The sequence below is a fragment of the Ornithorhynchus anatinus genome, chromosome X1 (genome assembly GCF_004115215.2).
Source record: "Ornithorhynchus anatinus isolate Pmale09 chromosome X1, mOrnAna1.pri.v4, whole genome shotgun sequence".
NCBI classification, from domain to species: domain Eukaryota; kingdom Metazoa; phylum Chordata; class Mammalia; order Monotremata; family Ornithorhynchidae; genus Ornithorhynchus; species Ornithorhynchus anatinus.
Genome location: NC_041749.1, coordinates 27,246,057 through 27,273,511, shown reverse-complemented (window position 1 = coordinate 27,273,511; position 27,455 = coordinate 27,246,057). Strand labels below are relative to the sequence as shown.

The 27,455-nt window shown below is 46.0% G+C and overlaps 1 protein-coding gene across 4 annotated transcripts in view; it reads right to left on the bottom strand.

The window, feature by feature from the left end:
• Positions 1–1,051: 1,051 nt before the first annotated feature.
• CCNJL (cyclin J like) overlaps positions 1,052–27,455 on the bottom strand; it is a 44,419-nt gene continuing 18,015 nt past the window's right edge. For all 4 annotated transcript variants that reach the window (XM_007655278.4, XM_029052213.2, XM_029052216.1 and 1 more), the window contains 4 exons: positions 18,971–19,181; positions 5,379–5,678; positions 4,808–4,967; positions 1,052–3,462 (listed from right to left, as the gene is read on the bottom strand). In XM_007655278.4, coding sequence (XP_007653468.2) covers positions 3,015–3,462; positions 4,808–4,967; positions 5,379–5,678; positions 18,971–19,181 — 1,119 coding nt within the window. In that variant the 3' untranslated portion in view covers positions 1,052–3,014. The remainder of the gene's footprint in view (positions 3,463–4,807; positions 4,968–5,378; positions 5,679–18,970; positions 19,182–27,455) is intronic.

Genomic DNA, 27,455 nt, shown 5'->3' with positions numbered 1-27,455 from the left:
CGCCAGATTTCAGCTGATTACCTTGTCAATTTATGTCTACATTTCCTAGCCCTCTCCCCTCTTTTTCCACATGGAGAAGCAGCATGGCCTAATGGATAGAGCATGGGTCTGGGAGTCAGAAGCAACTGGATTCTAATCCCAGCTCTGTGACTTGTCTGCTGCGTGACCTTGGGCAAATCACTTTAATTTCTCAGTGCCGCGGTTATTTCATCTACAGAGTCTGTAAAATTAAGATTGTGAACCACTTGTGGGACATGGACAATGTCCAACCTGAATAGCTTGTATCTACCCCAGCACTCAGCACAGTGCCTTTAACAAAAACTGTTAAAAAACCAAAAACAACAAGAAACCCATGAGCTCTTCCATTCATCCCACAAAGCCAGAACTTCATTATCTTCAGTGTGCTTCTGCTCTTCCCTCCCCGGCTCCAGGGCCCTCACCCTTACCCCCTGGTCCTCCTTCCCTTTCTGCCACCATAAACCACTGTGGCCTGGCAGAAAAGGCTCAAGGCTGGGAGCCAGAGGACCTAGGTTTAATCCCAGCTCTGCCTCTTGAGTGAACTTGGGCAAGTCAACCTCTCTGGGCCAAAGTTCTGGAAAACAAGGCTTCAGTACCTGTTCTTGCTTTCAGTCTGTGAGACCCGTGCAGGAGAGGGACTGTATCTAATCTGATTAGCTCACATCTACCCCCACACTTAGTTCCGTGCTCGACTAATTAGTGCTTAAAAACCACCACAATTCTTATGACCCTCTCTCTCTCCTCTCTAGGCCAGCAGCCTCTCCTTTGCTGGGAAAAACCCAGTTAGGGCCAAGATGAGGCTCAGGTTGAGCAGTGACTACTGTTCTTTCAGGCCTGCAAAAACTGGGTTTATAGCTCAGAGATCACCTCAAGTATCGGCCGAGGCTGGGGAGGCTTTCCACGATGAAAATTCAGATAGCCTGAACTTGTTCTGGGACCTGAAGGACTCAAAATACAGTTTCAATAAAACAGCAAGAGGACTCTTCCCATGCCTAGCAAGAGAAGCTCTAGATAAAGACAGCATAGACATGAAAACATGGGTTATCTGTTTATTGGGGAACATCCTGCATAGGATAGCAGCGGGTACCAACTTGGACACAGTTTACCCAAAGGAGGGTGAACAAGGCCTGCTGTAAGATGTTCAAACAGGGACTCCACATAACTCTCAATATATGCCAGCCTCAGTGGCTCGTGTGTTGCAGCAGGCATTAAGTATAACAGCAAGGAGTCCAAACACATAAATACAAATAAGACAGAATAATAATAATTAAAAAAACACTAAATGCTAAGTTTCCTAAAGCTATTTTTGTTTGAGAAATGGCAGCCTGTTTACCTTCGAAAGTTGTAAGGTTTCCTTTGCTTTTCAGATTTGTGTCTGTGATTCTGTTGAACTTCACCTTCTAACAGTAAGGGCACTAGCATCTTCAAATTTAATAGAGCTCCTGGTTGCAAAATACAACATTGTAAAGGAGGTTCAGTTTACTGCAGCCTTAGAAAACTGTTTTGTTTTAAGCCACGGATTCCTTGCTTAAAACAATTCTCTTAAAAATATCACAAAGTTGCCCAATGCAAAAAAAAACAACACACAAAAAAACAGAAACCCCAACCACAGAGACTGTGCCACAAAGTCAGAGTAAAAACATATTGCACCTTGTTTATACTTTGTCATCCTGAGAACCCTTTAGCTGCAGACACCTCAAATACTGGCTTTCAATCTTACCAATTGCTTACATATCAAGTGTTTCATTTTCCATCCTAACCCAATATGAATTTTTACCATTCTCCCAAGTTATCCTGCCGTTCAGTTATGGCGATAAAAAAAACAACCCACCAACACAAAACACCCAAATTCTGCCACACTTTAACCAAGCCACTGAATGAGGAAGAAAAAGATTAGCCTCCTTTTGCTACTGTTCAACCATCTCTCTGTTACAGCTACTTACAGGGGGAGTTGAAAGGTTAACAAGGTTTAAAACACAAATGTATGAGCCATCTGGTACTGCAAGCTCAGGAGAAAGTGACACTTCCTAACTTCACATTAGGTTCCCTTTTTCTTCTTACTAAAAACAATTTTCGTCATCAATTTTTACTAGGTAGGACGTGAGACACAGTAAGTCCAAAATACTTAGTGGAAGGGGACAGGGAGCCCTCCAACATATATAAAAATTATCCTCAGAATTCTTCAAGTAATAGTAAATCCCTGATACAGCTTGTAAACAAGAAATCTTACTGAACAAAAGCTAAGTCACTTAAGGAGACAGCAGCATCTCAGTCTTAGAAATCGAAAGGCAGAGTTAAATTTTAGCTTGACAAAGGCATAGAGACCAAGATCTTCCACCCGGCCGCAAGTCAGGCAATGCGATGTGTCTTTGTGTTTTTGTTCTTTAAATATAGCTTTTGCGCTCTGTGATTTTATGTCCAGGATAGGACAGCACCATTTTTCCTTGGCCTTCCCAAAGGGGATCAAGGAAACTTCAGTATAAAAATCCTTTCCAACAGTGGTTTACAGTGACATAGCTGCCATGAGCATCAGAATCCCTTCAATGCTAAAACTGAAAATGTTCTTGAACCAAAAGCCCCTCCGTCCCAGGGCATCTGTCCATCGACGCTGAGTCACCTTGATGAAACGGAGTCCAGGGTCCGGAAGGCGCTGGCAAACCCGCCCCCTCGGCCGACGGTTCGCAAGAGTCGCTCTAGAGAGGAACGTTCTTGGTGAGGTATGTCATTGCAATCTTCGTCACTCTTTTCCAAGTCTCCATGTTTGTAGAAGGGCAAAATTCCAATACTCGGTGATTCTACGTATTCCCCTTTTTCAGTCCGGAGGAGGGCTCCCTCCCTCCCTCTCCCCGTGCCTCCCTCCCCTGCAAGAGTCATCAATTCTCTCACACTTATTATCAGATAGTCAGCACTCTATTTATTCACCTCCAGAGCCCTCTTCCCTCCCTCCCCCTCGGTCCAGACCCAGATCTTCGATATTTTGTCCTCTTGCTAGTCTATCATCTGTCAAAACATCCTGTGGGGTAAGAGTGGTGTCCGCTGAAATAGCTGCCCCCGTAGCTCAAGGAGAGGCAGTGCCTGGGCTCGGCGGCGATGGTGACCTGCATGGTGATCGGGCCCTGGAGGGGTAGAGTCCGCAGCGCGGGCTGTATCCCGGCTGGCAGAGCGGAGTAAGAGTGCAAGGAGGTGCTGGTGCCGGTGCTCCCCGAGATGAGGCCCCGGGACCTGTGGGTCTGCAGGGAGTCACGGTAGGCTGAGCACAGGTCCTGGACGGGGCCCTGGAACTGGGACAGGGTGGCCGGCTGTTGGGCCAGCGGCGGGTAGGGGGGCTGCTGGAACAGCACTTGCGTCGGAGGCTGGTGCGGGCTCGACAGCACCATCTGGGGCTGCAGGCCCCCGGGCTGGCTCTTCGCTTTGCTTGCCTCTTTGATGTCACTCTCATAGGCCCTGGGAGGGGAGAAAAGACCCCAGTGAGGAAAAATCGCTTCCACTGGACTCCGTGCATAGGAACCCACACTCCTAGGGATGGAAGAGACCTCGATCTGATCCTGAAAGAGCCCATTACATGGAGGGAGCCAGCACCCCTGGAGAAGGCTCGCCCCAAGAAAGGATGTGCTCAGGATGCACCAGGAGCCGACGGATGCTTTCCATCGAGGCCTCCACCATTACAGGATCTCACACACACTCTCCCTCATCATTAGGGTCGGGGTAGATCCTTGCGCCCACTGGACTCCTTGAGGGCAACGATTGTGTCTACCAACTCTACTGTATTGGCTATTTCTGCCTTCAGATCCTTCTGCTGACTGCATGTGTCACTTTGGAGCCTACCACCTTGCAAACCCAATGGGCAACCGTGAATCTCTTTCTTGCATGATCTGGATCTCTAAATCACATCCCCATCTCAGCATTCAACTTTCCAGTTGGCAGTTTGAATCCTTCTATTCTATCCTCAGAATATACAGTCAAAGGTCTTTCGCCACAAGGAGGAAATAGGAGAAGAAATTAAACTGAAAAGTATCACATTTCTATTATAATCTGCAACTCACTTAAAACCCCTTTATGAGAACAGCAGTACTGTTTCCAACAAGAGACTATGGCAGTGTAGTCAGCTCGAGGCTATCTGCCCAGTGGAGCGGAAAGCGGTGGGGAGAATACAAAGCAAGCTAGGGAGGGTGGTACTGGGCCCACGTGGCTTCATGGGCAGAAAAGCTGGAAGGCAGGAAAGGCAACCTAGACCACGGTCAGAGAGAAAAGCCTCTGCTGGTGAGAGATCTCTCACCCCCGACCAGGTTTGAGAAGCAGAATGACCTAGTGGAAAACGCAGAGACCTGGCTCTAAGCCTGGCTCTACCACTCGTCTTCTGCGTGACCTTGGACAAGATACTTCACTTCTCTGTACTTCAATTACCTCATCCACAAAATGAGGATTAAGACTATGAGCCCCATGTGGAACAGGGACTGTGTCCAACTGCTAATCTTTTGTTTGCCCTGGCGCTTAATCCAGTGCCTGGCACAGGGCTTAGTGGAAAGAGCATAGGCTTGGGAGTTAGAGGTCTTAGGTTCTAATCCCGGCTCTGTCACCTATCAGCTATGTGACTTTGGACAAGTCACTTAACTTCTGCGCCTCAGTTACCTCATCTGGAAAATGGTGAAGAAGACTGTGGGACAAGCTGGTGACCTCGTATTTACCCCAGCGCTTAGAACAATGCTTAGCGTATAGTAAGCGCTTAACAAATACCATTATTGCTATTTAACAAATACCATTTAAAAAGAACAATGTAGAGCGGCCTTACGCGAGCATCATATCAGCGCAAGAGTTGAGATGGTCCCAGGAGTAGTTTGTTATTCTTTCAAGGTCTTGTGTCCAGGACGGGGAAATCTGTAGGCAGACTCGAGAGGCTCCAACGCAGGCGGCGGCCACCAGGGATGGAGGGAAGCTGAGGAAAATGTGATCTGAAAGAGAGTAGCCATGTTGAGGAGATTCATTCATTCATTCAATAGTATTTATTGAGTGCTTACTATGTGCAGAGCACTGTACTAAGTGCTTGGAATGGACAATTCGGCAACAGATCCAAAGTACTAAGTGGAGGAGATCCAAAGTACTACTCACTCCCTGTCCCAAATCGATCAATCAACGGTATTTATTGAGCACTTACTGTTTACAGACCACTGTACTAAGTACTTAATAAATAGTACTGAGTGATCCATGTGTGCCCTGACCTGCACCCCGCCTTGGAAATAGGGTCCGGCCCTGGATCTTCTGTCCTAAGCCAGGCTCTAGCATCAATTAGAGGTAGCATTTCTCCCCTCCCCTACCAGTAAGTAAGCTTGCCTCTTCCTTCCGCCCCCTCCTCCGGGCCTTACCTTGAAGGGAGACCTCGAGGAAATAGTGGGTGTACTTCTCCAGGAACGCTTTGGTTTTGGCGACGGAGGTGATGGGCCAGCCGTTGCAGAGGTCTTTTTTGCTGACAGAGGCCATGAGGTAGTAGTCAATGTAGTGGGCTGGGGTGGGCAGGCACAGGTTCCAGCCGAACGCCTCCAGGAGCAGCAGCTCGGTCTGCAGGAGATCCTTCTTGCTCAGCATGAGGTGGTGGCTGCACATGAAGCCCAGGCTGTTCATCTGCTCCAGCTTCGGCACTTTGTCCTCCTTCTCTTCAAATTTGCCTGAGGTAGCAGCAAAACAGAGAAAAGGAAGACACATCAGTGCACGACCTGTCACCGGAAGTATAGCGTAGGGGGTGGAGGTGCAGGCTTTGGGTTGCACATCGGCCTGGCGACAGGGGAATGGCTTAGATGACTTCTAGAGATCCTTCCCAGCCTTATGCATCTTACTAATGAAGCATTTAGACACGACATGAATTTACAGAGTGTGCGTGAAACCCTGTGCTCCAAGCTGAACACGACTGTCCCAGTGGTTTAGCAGCAAGTTAGGCACTTTGGAGGGAGTAAAAACTAATTCTAGAGTACGCTCCTCGTGAGCAAAAGGACTCTGCCAACTCCTGGTGTTCGGATTGATTCGCACCTCCCACCGCAACCCGGGTCTGTTTAAGGTTTTGCCGCAATATATACACAATCGATCAGTCAATGGTATCTACTGACCGTTTACTCTGTGCAGAGCACTGTACTATGCACTTGGCAAAGTACAATAAAATAGAGTTGGTAGTCCCTACCCATAAGGAGCTTACAGTCTACCAGGGGAGACCAACACCCTGTGGCAAAACTGAGGAAGAGAACACTTTGGAGTGGTTGGGGGTCTTGGGGAATGATGGAAGACCACAGGAGGGTTGGAAAAAGAAAAGATTCTGAATCACCAGGACAACATTTTGTGACATTAAAATATTAACCTAATACTTCAAAGTCCACAGTGGTTCATTTGGCCTGTAGCTAAGTTTTCATTTCTTCTTCAAGTACTTAACGATGAGCATAAACCAAGAAGACTGGCAAGGGGAAAGACTGGAGGCAAACAGATGAAAGCAGCATGGCCTAGTGGATAGAGTACAAGCTGGGGAGTCAGAGGACCTGGGTTCTAATCCTGGGCTCTGGCACTTGTCTGGTCTCCGACCTTGGGAAAGTCATTTTCCTTGTGCTTCAGTTACCTCATCTGTAAGATTGTGAGCCCCACATGGGACACGGACTTTCCCTGAACTTCTAAATAGCTGGGCCTGGCCTAGCATACATAGTGCCTGGCACAGTAAACACGTAACAAATACTGTTAATCAAAAAAAAAGAGCAGGGAGGAGGTTGATACAGTAGTCAAACCGGGTCACAAGTGCCTGCACGAATGAAGAGGCAGCTCGGTTAGGTCAGTAAGGAATTGGCAGATATTGGAAATGTTGCGGAGGCAAAACAGATAGGATTAGGATTAGATGACACACCCGAATAAGAGTGTTTAAAGAGAGGGAGGAGTCAAGGACAATGCCTTCTTGACTTTTCTTCCTAGAATAGGAGGAAGAGGACCAGTCAGGACCTGGTCACCACAAGACTATGAGGCAGAAGTTCTTCTTCCACAAGGTAAACAACTTCAAAGAACAAATTCTCACTGGGAAAGCTTCGATCACATCCGGGTAGGGGTTCTGGGAGATTGCTTTTAGCTGGGTATAGGATTTTGGCTCAGCAAGCACACTCACCCCCTCCCTTCCTGGTAATCTTCCCCTTCCTCTATTACTCTCCCCCCCCACACACACATACACACACCGCCACCCTGTTTGACAGTTGCTTCTGTGTTTTCAAGGCATCCCTCAAAACAGCTGCAGATGGGAGTGGTCCAGGAAGGTCCTGGGAGATGTCGGACAACAGGAATAGCAAGGAACAGGAGTCAGGTTCTGTCTATATGTCCTGAAGGCAGAGGTTGCAACTGGCAGCTGTTTCAGCTGGTTGGGGCTGATGGGATTTACCCACCACTTGACACAACCCCTCTGCAGCATGGGCCCCAGAATTGACATGGATTATCCTCCTCCCTGACCTCACTGAGCAATCCCAGTGCCTGATCTATGTCAGGGGCTTTCTTCTAACTTTCTTTTAGGAAAGATAAAGTTGCAAGTTGCAAGATGAGATTGTATTAGACCTATCTTAGTGCTTAGCACAGTGCATGGCATATAGCAAGTGCTTAATAAATATCATGATTATTTAGGAGAGGAATTTGGTGCAGAGGAATAACCCAGTGGGCTGTATAAATTTGAGCTCTCACCAACAAGGCCCCCGCTTTGGCTCCTATTTCAGCTCATTTCCCTTTAAGATCAGTGTGGCCTGAAGTAAGTTCTATTTATAATTGCTCAGGATTTGCACACTCCCAGCACGCTCTTTTGCACACGCAAAAGTGGCCACCTCATTGTCCTGGCTACATAAATCCCACCACTTGAAGGTCTGAGCCTTATCTTCCATCCACACACAGATAACAGAGGCAGGGAAAATTCTTTCTCCTTGTCACCAGGAAGTGCAGAAAAACCATCAACTGCCCACTACTCCAGAAAAACAATGGTACCAGGGCCAGTCTTGACTGGCCCCAGACCCTCCAGCCAATCATCAATGCCCTGGGACCAGAAACCCGCTGACACAACCTGCCACACATCAGTGAACTAGCTTTATAAATGCGAGGCTGTAGCAGACAGTTAAACATATTTAATGTGAACCTGTTACCCACTGCCATGGGCAAATGCAGAGCACTCACGATTACACCGAAGGAACTATTCTTTGAGTTGGTTTGACTTAGTTTTGGAATTTTGGGGGAAGAGACTGAATGGACTGCTTTCAGCTCTAGCTTTTCACTATTGCTTTCTTTTTTTTTTTCCGGGGTGGGGAGGGCACAGAAGGAAACAATTCACCAACTAACACTCAGGATTAGAAATTCTTTGTATGTTCTCGCTACATGTAGCAATTTTCAAAAAGGAAAACTGCCCCTCCCATTGAACCTGGGGGAAGAAGGCAACTCTAAAACAACCCACCTTGTGTCCCTTCCCCTCAAACAGTTTGAATGGTTCAATGTTGCTTTGCTGCTTGAATTGCAATGAGCTGCAATAACCATATGGCCTCCAGCAATATAATGCCCATAATAAACCGGAGGAGGAGGGAAACAAGGGGAGACAAAGGTTAAGAATAAAGAAACACTACAGAGACAACATTTTGCCTTTGTTCCTAAGATCCAAGCACTTACTTATCTCTTCCCAGACGGCAATTGGGAATCTGCAGTCCCGGAGAACTGACCACGAGGATTTGGAGACACTTGTTAAAATGGTGCTTCCCACTGCCTCTCCCCACTTCCCTCCCCTTTGAAGGAGGCCCAAGAGTCACACAGAACCTAGAATCTGAAATGGGGTCTGCTTGGTTTTTCTTTTGCAGCATAGGGCTTGAAAAGGACCCCTTTCTGATGCTAATTACTTCTTCCTTTGGGCACTGCAATGTGAAGCAAGAGCAGAAAGCTGAGGGTGTGGGGGGAAGAGAGGAAACCAAAATAAATCTTCAGATGTGTGAACTAGGTTTACTGTTTTGTCACTGGGCTGAGAGAAACACTGACATGCAGAAGATAATTTGCACAAAAAGTCAGGTAGTCAGGTAGAAGTCGCTGGCTTCTAAGCAGGAGACAATAATGTCTTTGACCCAAGAGTGAGAATCTTAACCATCTAATACTGATTTGTTTTAAATGCTTAAGACTTTCTCTAAGGATCTGGTAGTGCGGAGCTCTACGTAAAGATGAAAGGACAGGTCCTTCTGGCTACTCATAATATTTATTTCACATTTACCAAACCCTACACTAAGCACTGAGTTAAATGCAAACATACAAGGTCTATTCTGACACCAATGAATCATTGATAAAAAGACCCCATTCTGAAAGCCTTATAAAGACCTGAGAATCATATGCTCCATGACTAAGATCTAGTCCTTAACTCTAAGCTGAGAGACACTCACCCCACCCCCTCACCACTTATCTTTAAATTCTGTTGCTCACCCCTACCTGCTTCATCTCGGCAGGGATTGAGTCTACCAACTCTTTAGCAGTACTCCAAAGGGCTCCAATAATTACAGTTGATTGGGGTGGGGGGGTGGGGGTTAGGAGGGGTTGAGAGGAAATGCCCCGTGCAGCAGTAATGGATCAATCAATGGTACTGAACAGTGGTTGAGCACTGAACATTACTGAACATTTACGGTGTGCAGAGCACTGTACTTAGCACTTGGGAGGGTATTGGCTCCTTCCTTGGCAATTTGGAGATTTTTGTACTTATTGCTGTCCTTTGTTTTATTACATTTCTTTCCAATATTTCCTCCCTCTGCTACACTGCCAGCCACATGAGTAGCTCCCTCCCTGGGCTGGCCCATGGCCCCGCTTATCTTTTGTAATCTCCATTTCACAGATGGCAAAGACCACTCTTTCTTCTGCCTAAGGAGAATCTCTCCTATAACCTAATTGATGCTTCTTCTACTTTTCTATTTTGCATTTTGCCTTGGTCATTTTATCCTTTACCTGATTCTATTTCACTGGTTAAGGAATGTGTCATCTACTGTGTGAAAAACACTGTCCTAATAAAGGAGAAATGAGTGGTCCCTGATGCTCGGGGTCTTCAGTCAATCAGTGGTATTTATTACACGTGGGGAAGCAGCATTGTTCAGTGGAAAGAGCCTGGGCTTCGGAGTCAGAGGTCATGAGTTCGACTCTGAGCTCTGCCACTTGTCAGCTGTGTGACTATGGGCAAGTCACTTCACGTCTCTGTGCCTCAGTTACTTCATCTGTAAAATGGGATTAACTGTGAGCCTCACGTGGGACAACTTGATTACCCTGAATCTACCCCAGCGCTTAGAACTGTGCTCTGCACATAGTAAGGGCTTAACAAATACCAACATTATTATTATTACATTCCCCCCACACTCCCTGCCCAAAACAAATTTACAATCTAGATTTCCCAATGGTGTGGAGCTCAGTTCAGGTAATATGGTGCTTGAGTCGCTGGAGAGGAGTGGCAATCTATCTGGCGATGCCCTTGGCCATGAGAAAATCCAAGACTGCAGATAAGCGAGCTAGAAAGGGGGTAGATTTAGGAATGAATCATCTGCTCACAGGTGGTAGTGGATCAGCTATGCAGAGAAAGGAGTGTAAAATGAAAAGAGAAGTCAGGGAGTGAGATACAGGATCTCAGAGCTGTAACAGGATAGAATGGTCTCCAAAAAAACAATTAGAGCAGACAGCTTGAGGAGAATTGAGGTCCTAAAATACAGCCTGATTGACTTGGCCAAGCAGGGAGTCAAGGTCCCCCAAGTGAGTCATCTCTGTGGGATGAAGAGGACAGAAACAGCAATGGAGAATGAGAGGCAGTAAGTACAGGTCTGTGCAAGTGTCCAGAGCCCATATGAGGTTTTTGGAATGGGTATCAGAACAAGAATATGAGGTAAAGCTGGAGATCAAATGATTGGGTACAGTGGGATCCAGAAAAGGGTTTTTTTTTTTGTTGTTTTTTTGTTTTGTTTATTTAGGATGGGGAGGTATTGGGTGTGTTTGAAGGCAAAGGGGAAGGAACATCAACGAATGCCAAAATGACTCCAAACCATGAAAAAATAATAATAAGCCATGCTTTGAAGCATCAGAAAGATTTTGCTTGATGTAAAGAAACCTCTGGTTTGGCACAAAGTGAAAAGTATAACTGACACTTCAACTTACCCAACCCTGACATTCCTTTTCCAAGGACACAAAGTAACTCCCATTTCTAAGGTCAAGGCTTTCCTAAAAATCCACTTCCTGCAAGAATATTCTCCTTGCAGATCACCACCTCCCCTTCATATCGTCCTCTCAGCCTCTAAGCATTCATCACATATGGATTTATTTATTTAATTTATTCAACTTCTCTGTTTGTTTCTTAAGATTTGGGCCTGTCTCTGTCATGAGACTTCAAGTTCTTGGAGGCTCAGTACAGTGCCAAGCGCTTAGTACAGTGTTCTGCACAAGATAGCAATCAATAAATACCACTGATTGATTGACTGGAGGGCAGCACATCTTTCCCAAGTGCCTAGTTCAATGCTCTCCACCATGTGGGATGTGCTCAATAAATACTGATGAGGACCATGACTATTACTGACTAGGAAGTGGGGCAAGGCAGATGAGTGACACCCTCGGTAGGCAAACTCACTTGCCAAAAAGCAGGAGTTGATTTCCATTCTGCAGTGGGAGTGTGATATTAGAAAAATGTCCCTCTAAGCCATGGAGATTAGGGGCCCTAATTCGGTCACAAATCACCTTCGGATCAGAGGTCTTTCTTAAAGTTCCCAGGTTTTTTCTGAGCACAGAGTTTGAAACATATTTGCGTATCACGGGAAGGAAATGTGAGACCAACTGTACCACGCTGGGAAAATCTGAAGAGAAGGTCTGCATCCAAAAACAGAGCCTCCTCTGCCTCCAACTGCGAAATGCAGAAAATTCTAAAAATCCCAAAAGCAGTGGGCTTGGGAGAAAGGCATCGGTGCCCTGGGCTGCCTTCCAACTTTGCCTGGCTTCCTGAGAAGCTCTTTGTCGCTTCCTGTCTTAGAGGGGCTCATTAGGCTCAGGTCACTGAGAGGTCAGGAGAAGTATACTGTAACTGATCCATTAACATAAGTAATTCCCCAGGGATTAGTCTGGAGGATGCATTTGCACAAAGAATGGCTCTGTGGACTTGGCACAAGTTCGAGGGAGTTATTTGCCGGCAAACATTTATTTCTCCCTGTACAAGCACAAAGTAAGAGGGGGAGAGAGGGGACGGGGGAAATTGGGCAACCCTTCGCTTTAGAGCCAAGCTATTGCAGCATAGATGTGTCTGGCACCAGGGGATCTGGATAGATCCATGTGCCTATGATTGATACTGCCACAAAAATGATTGATAAGAGGCAGAGGTTGCTCCCGTTTACATCACGCTTAACTTTTTTCCCAAAGTAGGACACCATGGTTCACCTTTTTTAAGTAGGTAATCCAGAAAATGAAATCCAAGTCAGCATGACACTGAGGCTCTTACTGGGAACTTTGTTTTTGCTCAAACTCTGGGCCCACACTAACTGCAGCATTGAACTCGACCCACATTCTGCTCCTGAATTCCAGTCACCATGTCAGAGTTGGAGTTACATGAAACGGCTACAAATCATAAAGTGGATTTCTGGAGACAACGGCACACTGACGTGGCACGTGTCTGTTGGGAGTTTAATCATTTCTCGAGGTTTATCCAGACCCCAAAACTTACAAAATAAATAAATATCAAAATTCCTTGAATAGTGGCATTCTGGGAGGTCTCTGCCTCTCAAACCAACTTGAGTGCTCAGAAGGTCACATGGAGGTAAAGTCAGGTGATTTATAAACCTGGGGAAAAGCCCTCTTTTTCTGGTACTCTGAGGCCACTACATAACTATGTGTTTCCTGTCTTTGTCCAAATTGTGTCCTGTCACAGTTGCCACAACCTAGTGGATAGAGCACAGGCCTAAGAGTCAGAAGGACCTGGGTTCTAATTCCAACCAGCCACTTGTCTGCTCTGACCTTGAGCAAGTCATTTAAGTTCTCTGTGTCTCAACTTCCTCATCTGTAAAATGAGGATTTAGATTGTGAGCCCTATTAGGGTCAGGGACTATGTCCAACCTGATTATCTTTTAACTACTGCAGTGCTTAGACATGTGCTTAGACAGTGCTTCTTGACATGTAGTAAGCACTTAAATACCACAATTATTATTATTAACAATACTTACTGGTAGTATTATTGTTAATAATAATGAATAATAAACTATTAATAACAACAATAACAACAGTATCTATTGAGGGCACTGTGCTAATCAATCAATCCAGAGCCTACCAAGTACCTACTGGGGGTCAGGAACTGTACTAAGTACTTGGGAGAGTCCAGTAGAGGAAAGATAAGTCCAATGGTGAAGTGAAAAGAGTCCCTTTCCCTACTACCATTCAGATTCTGAGTGGAGCTGACAGCCATTTGGGCTTAAGAGTGGCTCTTATTCCAACCAGCCATGGGTCATCCCTGTGAAGAACTGGTCCAGTGCCTTTTCCTGCCCATCCACTCTGAGATTGTGACTGATTCTTCTCTGTGCTCAGGCCTATAAAAGCCTTCCCTAAGCCTTAATATCGGCTCTGCCATTTGTCTGTTGTGTGGCCTTGGGCATCACTTAGCTTCTCTGTGCCTCAGTACCACATCTGTAAAGTAGGGATTAAGGCTAAGAGCACCATGAAGGACATGGACTGTGTCACACCTGATTATCATAGGTACATATTAGGCACTTGACAAATACCATTTTAAAAAAGGAGCAGACATAACCACTCCAACCACTCTCAAAATGAAAAAAGATTAGCTCAAAAATCTATTCTGTTTTTCATGTTTGTAATTCTGGATTGAGAAAACATTATGATGTAAATAAGCATTCTGAGCTAAGAGTCCAGGCACGTTAATGTACAGGACTCCCATGCTATTGTTTACTAAAAGCAAAACCCACAAACTAGAGTTTCCATTTTGGTAAGATACTCGAGGCATTTCAAGCAAAATCCCCCCAAAGGAGATTTGAAGCTGCCAATCTGCTGAGAACCTTACAGGAAAGAAAGGGGAAAAAAACCCACCCCCAAATTCTTCAACAATTCATTACCATACAGTGCATAAGCTACATTCCTGTGTTATCTGTGTATGCCTGCATGTGTGGACACAGTGCGGGAAGGGAGGGATGGCTTCCTTTGCCAGCCTGATATGGCAATACTACTGCAATCTGCAATTTTTCATCTTCTACTTAAACTTTCTTCCTGTTTTTCCTTGCAGGAGGCCATTCTCTCCCCCTCCTGAAATTATCTGAAAAACTGGGTTGGATTTTTAACTGGCAGAAGTCTGAGGAACAGTTTGGCTTTGAGAAATGCCCAAGGTTGACGGATGGGACTCAAGTTTGGTTCCAAATTAGAATTAGGTGCTTGAATGCTTTGACTATCGAAATTCACAGCGTGGTAATGAATAGTTCACAAAGGGCACATTGCTGAGGGGTGTTCCTGGATCTGAGTGGAGGCAGGGCCACCTTCAACTCTCCATAAAAAGTGAGCCCCACCTAACTCCCCAAGTCGGGAAGATGCATGTGCTCATCTCTGTCTACCAGAGGGAGATTAAGGTTGCACACAAGGCCTTAAAACAAACTGGAGTATATGGAGTTGTCATGAAGAACTCGGCAGCACCTTCCTCAATCGCCACACAGAACAGTGGTAGAAAGAGCCTGTAAGGTACAGCAGGCAGAAAGGCAATAACTTTTATGGGAATCTCGGTGTCTGGGAGAGAGAAAGGGCCATCCATTCCCTACTTAAGGGGCCATTAAAGCGCAGTTAGCGCGGATGCTTGCCATTTTGCAAGCACACGTTCAAGCCAGAGCAGAACAGCAGGGCATATATCAAGTTGAGCTCAGGAGGCCCAGTGCTAGAGGCTCGTTCCACACTGCAGAAAAGGCAGTGGGAAGGGGAGGGGAAACAAGGAAAAAGGCATGAGACCCACAGATCACTCCATCTGGGATGTGCCCACCCCTGCCTATCTACTGTAATAGCTTCCCAAATTAACTTTAAAGACTCCCTCAAGGCTCATCTGCTAGTAGGAGCAGTTGACTAACCGCAAAAAAGATCCGGTCTATTTAGCTCTTGCAAGAGCTGCATGGTATAGAGGCAAAGGAAGAGGTGGTCTTGAAGACATCCCAGGTTACTATTTATTTGCATATATTTTAATGTCTGTCTCTCCCATTAGTGCAAAGGTCCCTACGGGCAGGGAATTCTGTGGTACTTCCCCCAAGTACTTGGTACAGTGCACTGGGTAAACACTCAATAAATATTATCACAACCATCACTTTCTGAGAGCAAGCACCCATAGCATGGCAAATATTTTGAAACTCTTTCACTTCATTTTCCATCATTACTGCCATTGCCATTATCATTCAAAGTAAAATAGAGATCAGCTCTTTATCGGTTAACTGTAAAAGTCAGAAGGGAAAATATTTTTAATGGATCAGCCCTTGATTTTCTTTTAATTTCTGACTTGGCCTTTGGTTGTTTTTTCATGAAATGTTTTCCACTTTCTGTAAAACTGCAGCTCAGCCAGAGTCAATGATTGACAGAAAGGGCAATCCAGGTACTAGAAGGCCAGTGGAAAGAGGAAATGCAAAACACAACGCTGAGCAAGACCTCTTAAGTGGATGATAAAATAACAGGAAGAGACTTGAGAAAAAAGATGGAGATGAATAGAAGTAAACAGTAGAGAAAAACACCACAGTATATGAGCAGTTCAGAAAGACGATTTTCCAAAAAAGACAGAAGTCTCACAAGCTCAGTTTCTCTCTTCCCCAAGGATACCCAAACAGACAAGGGCCAGTCTCCCTGAACATTAGTATGATGCACACTGACCTCACTGTTTACAAGCCATCTGCACACATGACTGCTCTCTTTCCCACTGTGTAAGATGAAGTTTAGGCCCTACCCAAAGGAAGTGTGTTTAGGTGGTCATCGCCCTATATCATAAATAACATACCATATGCAGCCTTTAGTTCTCTCTTGGTCAGAATCAAATGATGTGGCTTTGGCTCACAGTCCACACACACACTTTCACCCTGAGGCGGCAATCTCTTCTGCTGGGCCTCTGAACTTCTTGTTCACTGCTTATCCAGCCACGCTGAACCTCGGGTGGCTTTCCTTCATTTCCTTTTTCCCTTCCTGGGGAGATAGCTCATCATTCCTCAAGGCCCAGACCTCTCTGCGACCTTTGGGAATTCCCGTAAAAAAGCTCTCTATTATCCAGGGCAAAACTGTGGCTAAAGTGTTCCCTTCAGAATGGCCATGAAGGCCACCAATGGGAGAACGGTTATGTGGGCCAGTTCTTCTTTCTTAAGGTCTTTGAAAAAACCATCAGCGGTGGGAATGACAGAGAGGGGGAGAGAGAGTGTGTGTGTGTGTGTGTGTGTGTGTGCGTGCGTGCAGAGCACTACTCTGGGCCCCAGGAACACCAAATGTAAAAGGCCTCCAGTTCCTGACCTCCCTGGACGATCTCAGTCAGGGAGTGTCTTTGTCTGCCCTTTTTGAGGTGAGGTACTGGGGAAGTTACAAAAGCATCTGTCATCAGCAAACCAGTCTTTAAAACTCAATCGAGTCAGGGCTGATCTCATATGAAGTGAAAAATGGATGCCTCTGAGTATACAATTAGGAATGGGAGGGGAAAAAAAAAGCAGCTGGTTTCATCTTCAACCAGGCAACTGGCAGGGAAGACCTGGTCCTGGAGAAGTTACACCAGGAACAGCTGGGGAGTTTCTAATCTGACCCTCTTGCCTGAGCTCATCCCTGCAGACACAATCTTGAACGTCTGTAACAGAAACGCAATCACTTTCATAAAAGGGAGATTCTCCGCTCATTTAGGTGAACAAAAAGCCCGTTTCATGGAAAAACAAGAGAAAAAACCTTTCAAGGTGGCTTGAAAATGATCATGAGGGCTTCTGGGTCAGTCCGTGCTGGGTCTACAGAGTTTGGAGCCAAACAAGGACTGTTATTTTTGATAAAAGAGTAAGGTGAATTCACTAAAACTGAACAGTCAATAGCTTGTCACCCACTTGGTGGTGGAGCAGCTTAAGGAAGGGAAAAAAAAAAACGGCTGAAAGGGATTTCAGGGCTGCCATGGAAGCTTTTCTCTCACTGGGCAATAGCAGCATATGGCAGGTGTCCTGAAAAGTCAGTTATACTGCCTAAGGCAGCGCTGCTCTTTCCTGAGCCATGTGCACTCTCTGTCTGCCTCTCATTTAGGGAGGGTGCCTCCCCCCACCACCCCTCCTCATGTCAAAAAAAGATTAGGCCCAGGCACACTCCTGAAGGAAGGCCCACGGGGCCGGGCTGACACACCACAGCCGTGTTTCTGCCCCATTCAACGGACATTTCTTACTAGGGCTGAGGTTTTGCAGAATGTGCAAAACCATCGATCATCAGCAAATCAGTCTTTTAAACTCAGCCAAGTCAGGGCCGATCTGATATGAAGTGAAAAATGGATGCATCTGAGTACATGTATAGAGGTATAGAGGTGTAGAGGTGAGGGGGAAAGGCTTCGGCATTGGACATCTGGGAAGTGACTGAAAGCCTCCTCCATTAGCCTACATGAATTCAGGGAATCAAATGTTAATATGGACAGGCCAAGGGCGGCTTTTTTGGGTTTTGTTCTTTTTTTCCTTAAGCGAAGGGCACGGCACACTCCCAAGAGAGAGAACAGAAGAGAGCGAGTGCAAGGAAAAGAAAGTGCAAACACAGGAGAGAGAGCAAGAGCAAAAGAGAACATTTAATCTCTCTGTAAGTCTCTCCGGCTGACAGCTGTGGCACAAGTTTTGCTCCAGATCACTGGAGATGCAATTACCATTTGCTGTCTTAGCTGGCAGGCAGGCAGTCAGGCAGGCAGACAGTTAAGAAAACTTGTCCTCTTGACTATTGCCACCTGGTCAACTAGATTGTAGTTCCTTGAGGGCCTGGATCATGACTACTAATTCTATTATAATTCCACAAGCACTTAGGTCAGTGCTCTTCACACACTAAGGTGCTCAATAAATACTACTGATTTGGGGCCAGGAATACAAAACCATAGCAATCGTTGGGGCTCAGCACATGTGGCTATATATCCAAAATGCACTATGGGATGCTTTCACACCAATCAATCAATTTTACTGAGCACTTACTATCTGCAGAGCACTACATTACCAAGAAACTAAGGAGTCCCAATTCACCGACACTTATTTCAAGACAAACTTATTTCATTTTTCATTCATTCAATAGTATTTAGTGAGCGCTTACTATCTGCACAGCACTGTACTAAGCGCTTGGAATATGCAATTCGGCAACAGATAGAGACAATCCCCACCCAATGACAGGCTCACAGTCTAATTGGGGGAGACAGACGGACAAAAACAAGACCCCATTATCACGATAAATAGAATCAAGGGGATGTACACGTCATTAACAAAATAAATAGGGTAATAAAAATATATTAGTATGCTGGGAAAGAGGGGCCACCAATAATGAAGTTGGAAGATCCATTTACCACTTTCGAGTAAAACCTTTTGGCTCAGAATTCCCCACAGCATGCACGCATCCTAACTTTTGAAAGTAATTTAGAGGGATTTAGAGGGAGATAAAAGTCACAAGTGTTTCTCATCTCTATCCCACAACATTTCTCCTTCCAGTTACATGTAAAAAAACTAACAAGTTACAGATCCTTATGGTACTGCTCATTAAGTGACATGTGGCCACCCCCACCTCCCCAAATCTAAACCAATCATCCCTTTGACACAATTGTCTCCCGCTCTCCACAATGTGCATGAGAAATGGCTCCAAACAAGGTTCCAAAGCCTGTCTAGCCACTGTCCTATAAAGTGATTTGAGGTTCTCTCTGAAAGGTGCAGCTGGAATTAAACACTCAAAGGAGCAGGTCACTATATTTGGGGCCCATTGCTCTGCCCAAATGAGCGCATCCACTTACTTGCGAGCAAGAGACAGGCCATGGCCACGGTGTGCAGCTGCTTGGTTGTCACGTCGTAGTGATCCATGAAGAGGTCTAGCAAGTAGACTGCCAGGTGCCGAGCTGTGGGGCATAGCTGGCAGTGATTGCTGAGCAGAGCCAAGAGGTCGGCAAAATAGCGGCGCATCCCAATAAGCGGGGAGCGGGCTCTGTACACGGGCAACTTCAGCTCCTAGAAGGGGAGACAATAGGCAAAAGGTTAGAGTCGGGATTTCATTCAGTCATTCAATCGTATTTATTGAGCACTTACTGTGTGCAGAGCACTATACTAAGCTCTTGGAAAGTACAATCCCGCAAGAAACAGACAATCCCTGCCCACAACAGGCTCCCAGTCTAGAACAGGGAGGCAGACATCAAAACAAGTAAACAGGCATCAATATAAATAGAATTATACATATATACAAATCATTAATAAAATAGAATTATAAATGTGTACATGTATACACATAAGTGATGTGCGGCGGGGGGGGGGAGAGCAGAGGGAGGGAGCGGGGGCAATGTGGGGAGGGGATGGGGAGCAGAAGAAAAGGGGGACTTAGTCCAGGAAGGCCTCTTGGAGTAGATGAGCTTTCAGTAGGGCTTTGAAGTGGGGGAAGTGTACTAGTTAGGCGGATTTGAGGAGGGAGGGTCTTCCAGGTCAAGGGTCGACAGGAGGACAGGCGATAACTAGGCACAGTAAGAAGGTTAGCACCAGAGCAGCAGAGTGTATGGACTGGGCTGTAGAAGGAAGTGAGTTAGGAGGGGGCAAGGTGATGGAGAGCTATGAAGCCAACAGTGAGCAGTGATTTACCCAGTTTTCTAGTTACCTAGTTATTTACCCAGTTAGGACCCAAAAGCCTGAACCTACACTGGCCACCTGGCCCGGTGAGCACCTGGAGGCCCAATATTTCCATAAGCCGATAACCATACGTTCACTGCTCAACGTCGACTGTATTGTGAGTTACAGCGCCCAGATTTTCAAAGTGAAAGACAAACAAGTGGAAGAGAAAGGATTTCTCCTACAGGGAGAGCACAAAAGGGGAAGTGAGGTAAGAAAAGTGTCCAAAGATGACCTCAAAGCCTGGTTTCTTGGCAGAGTTTTCATGTGTCGAAATATCATACTTCAGAATCTTAGCCTCCCTATTAATGTCCATCCTCCCTTATAGACTGTAAACTCACTATGGACAGCGAATATCCAGCCTATCAACCCTGTTATAGTATACTCTCTCAAGCTGTCAGTTCAGTGCTCTGCACACAGGAAGTGTTCAATAAATACCATTAAGATGATACATCACATACGGGTTTATATTTGATTTTCACATGAAACCTAAAGCAAGCTTACTGCATCTTCTGGCAAGTCTGTAGGACCCTGGGCTTCCAAACGTTCGAGAACGCCACCAAAATGCTTTTTGAAAATGGCATTTTTCAAGTACTTACTTTGTGCCTGGCACTGTATGAAGCGCTAGGGCAGATACAAGCTAAGCACGTTGGACACTTTGTACACAGTCCCTGTCTGCTGGGGCAGATACAAGCTGAGCATGTTGGGACACTTCATACACAGTCCCTGTCCGACATAGGGCTCACAGTCTTAATGCCTACTTTAAAGATTATGTAACTGAGGTAAAGAAGTTTAGTGACTTGCCCAAGGGCACACAGGAGCCGGTGGTGGAGCTGGGATTAGAACCCATGTCCTCTGTCTCCCAGGACCATGCTTTTTCCACCAGGCCATGCTGCTTTTAGAATGGCACAGACTGCTTAGCTAAGATCAGCAGCCAACAGCAGCTTATGGTTAAAATGGTTAAAACACAATCAATCCTGGTCGTGGCACCTGCCTGCCGCTCCTTGCCAGAACTCCAGCCAAACAACCTTTGGGCATCACGATTCCTCCGATATAGTGGTTGGAGGCAAAGTTTCCCAACGTTTGCTCGTTGGCTTGGAGATTCATGAGGTGTTTAAAAACCCTCATATTAAAGTCAAGGGTGCAGTGGCTCACGCTGGGTAAACCCCCAGGTTCCGAGACACAGAGGCCCAGTGAAAAGGGCATGAGGCTGGGACCCACCGGGCCTAGTTTTTGTCCCAGTTCTATCACTGGCTTGCTGTGGGGCCACAGGTACGTCATGACTTTTCTGAACCTCAGGTTCCTCAATGGAGATAATAAAACCTGCCCCTCGAACTCACAGTGATAGTTGGGTAGACAAAATGAGATAAGTAATGTGAAAGAGCTATGGAAAAACAAAAACGCTTTAGAAATCCAAGGTACTTTATTAGAGACTTAAATCCCCTTTTTCTCTCTCGACCTGGTCCTCATGCCCTTTCCTTTGAAGGCAAGAAGGAACTGGAGCTTCTGCCTTTCGACTTTGATGTCCCTGGGCTCTGCTTTCTTCTACTACCACGCTGGACACTCCCTTGGCCCTGGCAACACCAAGGAAGGAAACACACCCAGGGCTGGCAGGTAAGCATCAAAACAGCCTGTCGGGATGTATTTCAACTCTCAGCCAACAGTGCCCTGCCTCTGGCAATGAAAGTCTTGGAGAGGATAGTTTTGGCGATGCACATACTTCCAAAATCTCATTTGAGCCATCAGTTACTTAGATGAACTCTAGCAATTTTACTAGAAACTGGGTTGAAGGGTTCTGATCCCTGGTCTGTCACTTGCCTGCTCTGTGACCTGCTTGGCACATAGTAAGCGCTTAACAAATACCACCATTATTAAGTCACTTAACTTCTCTGTACCTCAGTTTCCTCATCTGTAACATAGGATTCAGCATCTGTTCTCCCTCCCATCTTACACTGTGAGCCCCATGTAGGACAGAGACAGTGAACAACCTGATTACCAGCTATTATTATTATTAGCGGGGAAAAAATCTGTCTACTATAATTCTATAGAGGTGGCCAGCACATCCTCATCCAGTGGCCCTAGTTTGACTGTTTTTACCGTTATTAATTTTTAATTTTTACATGCATAATGCTGAAGTGTTAAATCTTCCTACGATCCCTTTCCCATAGATTGTGAGCTACTAGAAGGTATAGGCTGTGTCCAATTTGTGAGGTTTTTTTTGTTGTTGTTATTCTTTAAGTGCCCAGCTCAATAATTTGCTTGCATAAGTTCCTTTCCAACATATCCCTTTCCAGGGTTACTAAAAAGGATTTATTCATTCATATTTATTAGTGTTTACTGTGTGCAAAGCATTATACTAAGCGCTTTGGAGAGTACAACAGAGACATTCCCTGCCCACAATGAGCTCACAGTATAGATGGGGAGAGATAAATATGTTATTTATATATGCATAAATAAATTACAGATATATACATATTTGTTTTGGGGATGAGGGGAAGGATGAATGAAGGGAGCAAGTCAGGTCAACGCAGAAGTGAGTGGGAGCAAAAAGGAGGGCTTAGGGAAGGCTTCTTGGAGGAGATGTGCCTTCAATAAGTCTTTGAAGTGGAGCATAGCAATTACCTGTCTGATAAGAAGAGAGAGGGCGTTTCAGGCCAGAGGTAGGATGTGGGCAAGAGGTCAGTGGCAAGATAAACGAAATTGAGGTACAGCGAGAAGGTTAGTATTAGAGGAACGAAGTGCGTGGGTGGTTTGTAGTAAGTTTACTATCCCCATGGGTGGAAATGGGCAGCGAAACTGACAAAAAAACAAGAGAGGAGTAGCACAGTCGAGCTTGGATAAGTGACGAGCAGGACTGCACTGCCAAGTGTGCCGGAGATGGGGGCTCTGGAAGGCAGCAACTCTGTCCCAGGCCCTGTTGGAAACTAGTTATTGTCATGGCAAGAACACCTAACCTCAGCCCTTCATCCTTCTTGAACTGATAAATTACTCAATCAGTGATATTTCTCTACTGATTGCTGTGGGAAGTAGTGTGGCCTAAATGCAAAAGAGTATGGGTCTGGGGGTCAGAGGATCTGAATTCTAATCCCAGCTTTGTTCTCCCTCCTACTTAGACAGTGGGACCTGATTATCTTGTATCTAACCCAGAACTCGATTGCAGATAGAGATGGGGCGTTCTGGGAGAGATGTGTCCATGAAGTTATGGGTCGGATACGACTCGACAGCATTAAACAAGACAAGACCCCAGAACTGGAGTTGGAGTAGATATAAGGTAATCAGCTTGGACACAGTCCATGTCCCACATGGGGATCACAGTCTTAATCTCCATTTTACAGATGAGGTAAGGAGGAACAGAAAGTGAAGTGACTTGTCCAAGGTCACAAAGAAGCCAAGTGGAGAAGCTGGGATTAGATCCCTGATCATTCTTACTCTCAGGCCCTTGCTCTATCCATGAGGCCACAGTGCTTCCTTTTATGGAGTGCTCAGTAATGTAGACTGAAATATTCATATGGGCAAAGGTGGCATCTATCAATTCTATTGTTTTGAACTCTCCCCAATGCTTAGTACAATGCTCTGTACCCAGAAAGCACTCAATAAATACTCTGAAGGCCAGGATCTAATCACCACTGTGACCTTAAGACTTTAGGCAAGTCACTTAACTTCTCTGGGCTTCAGTTTCTTAATCTACAAAAGGGGATACCAGCCTCACTGGGTTGATGAGGAACCATAAAAGTTCTATATAAATTCAAGAAATCGGTTTTTGGTTAAAAACCAATGAAAAAAACAGGCAGCAGGCAACGCTTTAAAGGTAAAAGGGGTGGGGCTCCCTCCGGAAAGCTTTTCTCCTTCCAGAAACACATTTGCAGCCATCTGAAAGCTTTGTCTGACTGGACCTAAGCAGAGGGAGGATTATTTTAATGGCTAAGTGCTTGAAAGGCAGTTGAAGACCAGGAAATTACAACCCACCTGGGGCTGGTGCTCCAACCCCAACATGAACAAGGACAATGGAAGAAGCAGCTTCTGCCCTTACATGTTTTTGGGGGAGGGAGAATGTGACTTACTCTCTCCTTCCCCAAATGGAAGTTAGGCCCTGGCCAATGCTCTCTCCCTACTCTCCACCTCCTGTGAATTGGAGAGAATGAAGGAATGGGGGTTCACCCGCAATGCAGCAGCTAATTGTAACATCACAAGGTTGGGACACCCAGGCCAGCCAACTTGGCACTATGGAAATTATCCCCAGCTCTTGTCTTGACTCTCTGAGTGGCCCAAGCCCGAACCACTGGATACCCACTTTGTGCCTCAGTTCCCCTGAGGCCGTACTCTGCCATCTACTTGAAGTTCCCCAAATCGCCCATCAAAGGGGCAAACTGGGCACATCTGAGCACATCTGAGCTCCTCAGAGAGGGCATTATGGACATTGGCCAAGGTAGACCTCGACTGAAGTGGCCAAGTCACTGGTCACACAGTTGAGAGCTGGTGACACACTGGTAAGTTCTGGTTCTCCAAACTGGAATTGTTGATGGAGCTCAGGATTTAGTAATGGAACTACTGCCTTACCTGGACATTCAGAGACATCAGGTGCAAATAAGAACTTCTCCTCCTAAGCACATCTCTGCTCTCTTTGTGAAAGTTCCCAAAGATTCAATAGTATTTATTGAGCGCTTACTATGTGCAGACCACTGTACTAAGCTCTTGGAACGTACAAATCGGTAACAGATAGAGACAGTCCCTAACAGATAGAGACAGTCCCTGCCCTGTGACGGGCTTACAGTCTAATCGGGGGAGACAGACAAAAACAATAGCAATAAATAGAATCAAGGGGATGAACATCTCATTAAAACAATAGCAAATAAATAGAATCAAGGTGATGTACATCTCATTAACAAAATAAATAGGGTAATGAAAATATATACAGTTGAGCGGACGAGCACAGTGCTGAGGGGAAGGGAGGGGGGAGGAGCAGAGGGAAAGGGGGGGAAAAGAGGGCTTAGCTAAGGGGAGGTGGGGGGGGGTAGAAGGGGAGCAGAGGGAGCAGAGGGAAAAGGGGAAGCTCAGTCTGGGAAGGCCACTTGGAGGAGGCCTCTTGGAGGAGGTGAGCTCTAAGTAGGGTTTTGAAGAGGGGAAGAGAATTAGTTTGGCGGAGGTGAGGAGGGAGGGCATTCCAGGACCGCGGGAGGACGTGGCCCGGGGGGCGACGGCGGGATAGGCGAGAACGGGGCACGGTGAGGAGGTGGGCGGCAGAGGAGCAGAGCGTGCGGGGTGGGCAGGAGAAAGAGAGAAGGGAGGAGAGGGAGGAGGGGGCAAGGTGATGGAGAGCCTTGAAGCCTAGAGTGAGAAGTTTTTGTTTCGTGCTGAGGTTGATTGGCAACCACTGGAGGTTTTTAAAAAGGGGAGTGACATGCCCTGAACGTTTCTGCAGGAAGATGAGCTGGGCAGCGGAGTGAAGAATAGACTGGAGCGGGGAGAGAGAGGAGGAAGGGAGATCAGAGAGAAGGCTGACACAATAATCCAGCCGGGATATTATGAGAGGCCGTAACAGTAAAATAGCCGTTTGGGTGGAGAGGAAAGGGCGGATCTTGGCGATATAAAGGTGAGGCCGGCAGGTTTTGGTGACGGATTGGATGTGTGGGGTGAACGAGAGAGCCGAGTCAAAGATGACAAAGATTTAGAAGTAGCATGGCCTAGTGGAAAGAGGACGGGCCTGGGAGTCAAAGAACCTCGGTTCTAATCCCAGTTTTGCTGACAACTTGCCCTGTGACTATGGACAAGTCACTTAACTTCCCTATGCCTCATTTACCTCATCTGTAAAATACGTATTAAATCCTCCTACCCAATTTAGACTGTGAACCCCTTATCAACTCTGTTGTGTTGCACTCTTGCCAGCACTTTTTACATTTTTCTACACAGAGTAAGTGCTCGATAAATACCGTCCTCTGTAGGATCGGTTGTTTTGCCAATCCATCTTCCACCCATGTTTTCCAGGGATGGTGGGTCCCCTGCCACACAGTTGGAGTATAGATTAGCTGCACACCATGGGCCAAAACCCTCTCCTAAGTGAACGGACAAGTCAAATGACATACAGTGTGGAGGAACTAGCTCAAGGTATAGTGCATTGCAAATGGGAATTGCTTAGGCAGCATCTTAGAAGAAAACCTGAGAAACAGTGCTGATTAGAAGCAGTCTCCTGGCTGCCCAACCATAAGCCACCATCGGACTTCTGATCCGGCAACAAGAGGCAAGCAACGGGCTTCTGACCCTTCACCAGGACTCTCCCCATAGGCTTCCCCCACCACCTTCATCCCTTGCTTGCTCCTTCACACTGGAGCTCTTCTCTGAGCCACTTTATAAACCATCCAGATTACAGTAAAAACAAAGAGTTGGCAAATTATCTGGGCTGGATTTGCAAAAGAAGTCACAGACCAGAAAGAAACAAGATATGAAGAAATACTCTATGCAATGACCAACAGGATGTGGAAACTTTCAGATTAAAGGTAGGAAAAAGCTAACCCATCTTGGGTTAAAATCCTCCATGGGCACATTGCAAAATACATGCAACTCCCCTCTTCTTCCTCCCATCTGAATTCCCAGAAGACCTAATTATGATTGCCACATAAGGGAGGAGGAAGTCACATCTGTGGCTAAGAATGAAGACCCCATTTCAACATTAGAAAGACAGAGTGATCTCTACCAGCAACTAAAAACTACACAGACCCACTCCCCATGTACATTTTGGTTCATCTGCTAACGGTTTAAAGTTCCTATACTTCAGGGACTAAACTACCAGTGAAGCAGCTGGGGGGCGGGGAGGGTATGGTTCTCTGTAAATTCTGCATTCCCCAAATAATGACCCACCTCCTCTACAGAATTAACCCGGGGCTTCTCCCAAAGGAGCAACAGGAGATGCCCTTTAGAGTGAGGAAAGGCACAGGGCACTTCCCGTCCTTCCCCTACTAGGAGTAGGTGCAGAAATGCAGGACACCACCACAGCCTGGGGGGGCCGGAAACAGTGACCACCATGTCCCAGATCACACTCAGGGAAGCCCAGCCTTAGAGGATGTAAACAACAGCACCTCTAGATAGATTGTACCTAAAACCCATGAGCAAGACTGGTTGACTCAAGTCTTCCGTTTTCTTTGACATTCAGTCTGATAGAAAATACACTCGGGCATCTGAGCCCTGGAACCAGACCAAGCACTTTCCAGCTCTTACAGGATAGTAGTGTTCTCATTTCTGACCTTCTCTCCTTAATACAAATTCCCATCTTAATCTGACAGCGAGGAATATCTCTAGTGGCTCAAAAACAGAGACCTACTAGATTGCCAAAGCAGAAGTAAACAAAATCAATCAGCGATATTGAGTCCTTACTTTGTGCAGAACACTGTACTAAATTCATTCATTCCTTCCACCATATTGAGCGTTTACTGTTTGCAGAGAACACTGTACTAAGCGCTTGGAAAGTACAATTCGACCAAAGATGGAGACAATACCTACCCAACAACGGGCTCACCGTCTAGATGGGGGGAGACAGACAACAAAACAAACCAAGTAGTAAATGCTTGGGCGACTCTAATACAACAGAGTTGGTAGATGTGTTCCCTACCTACAGTTTACAGTTTAAGAGCGGATGGC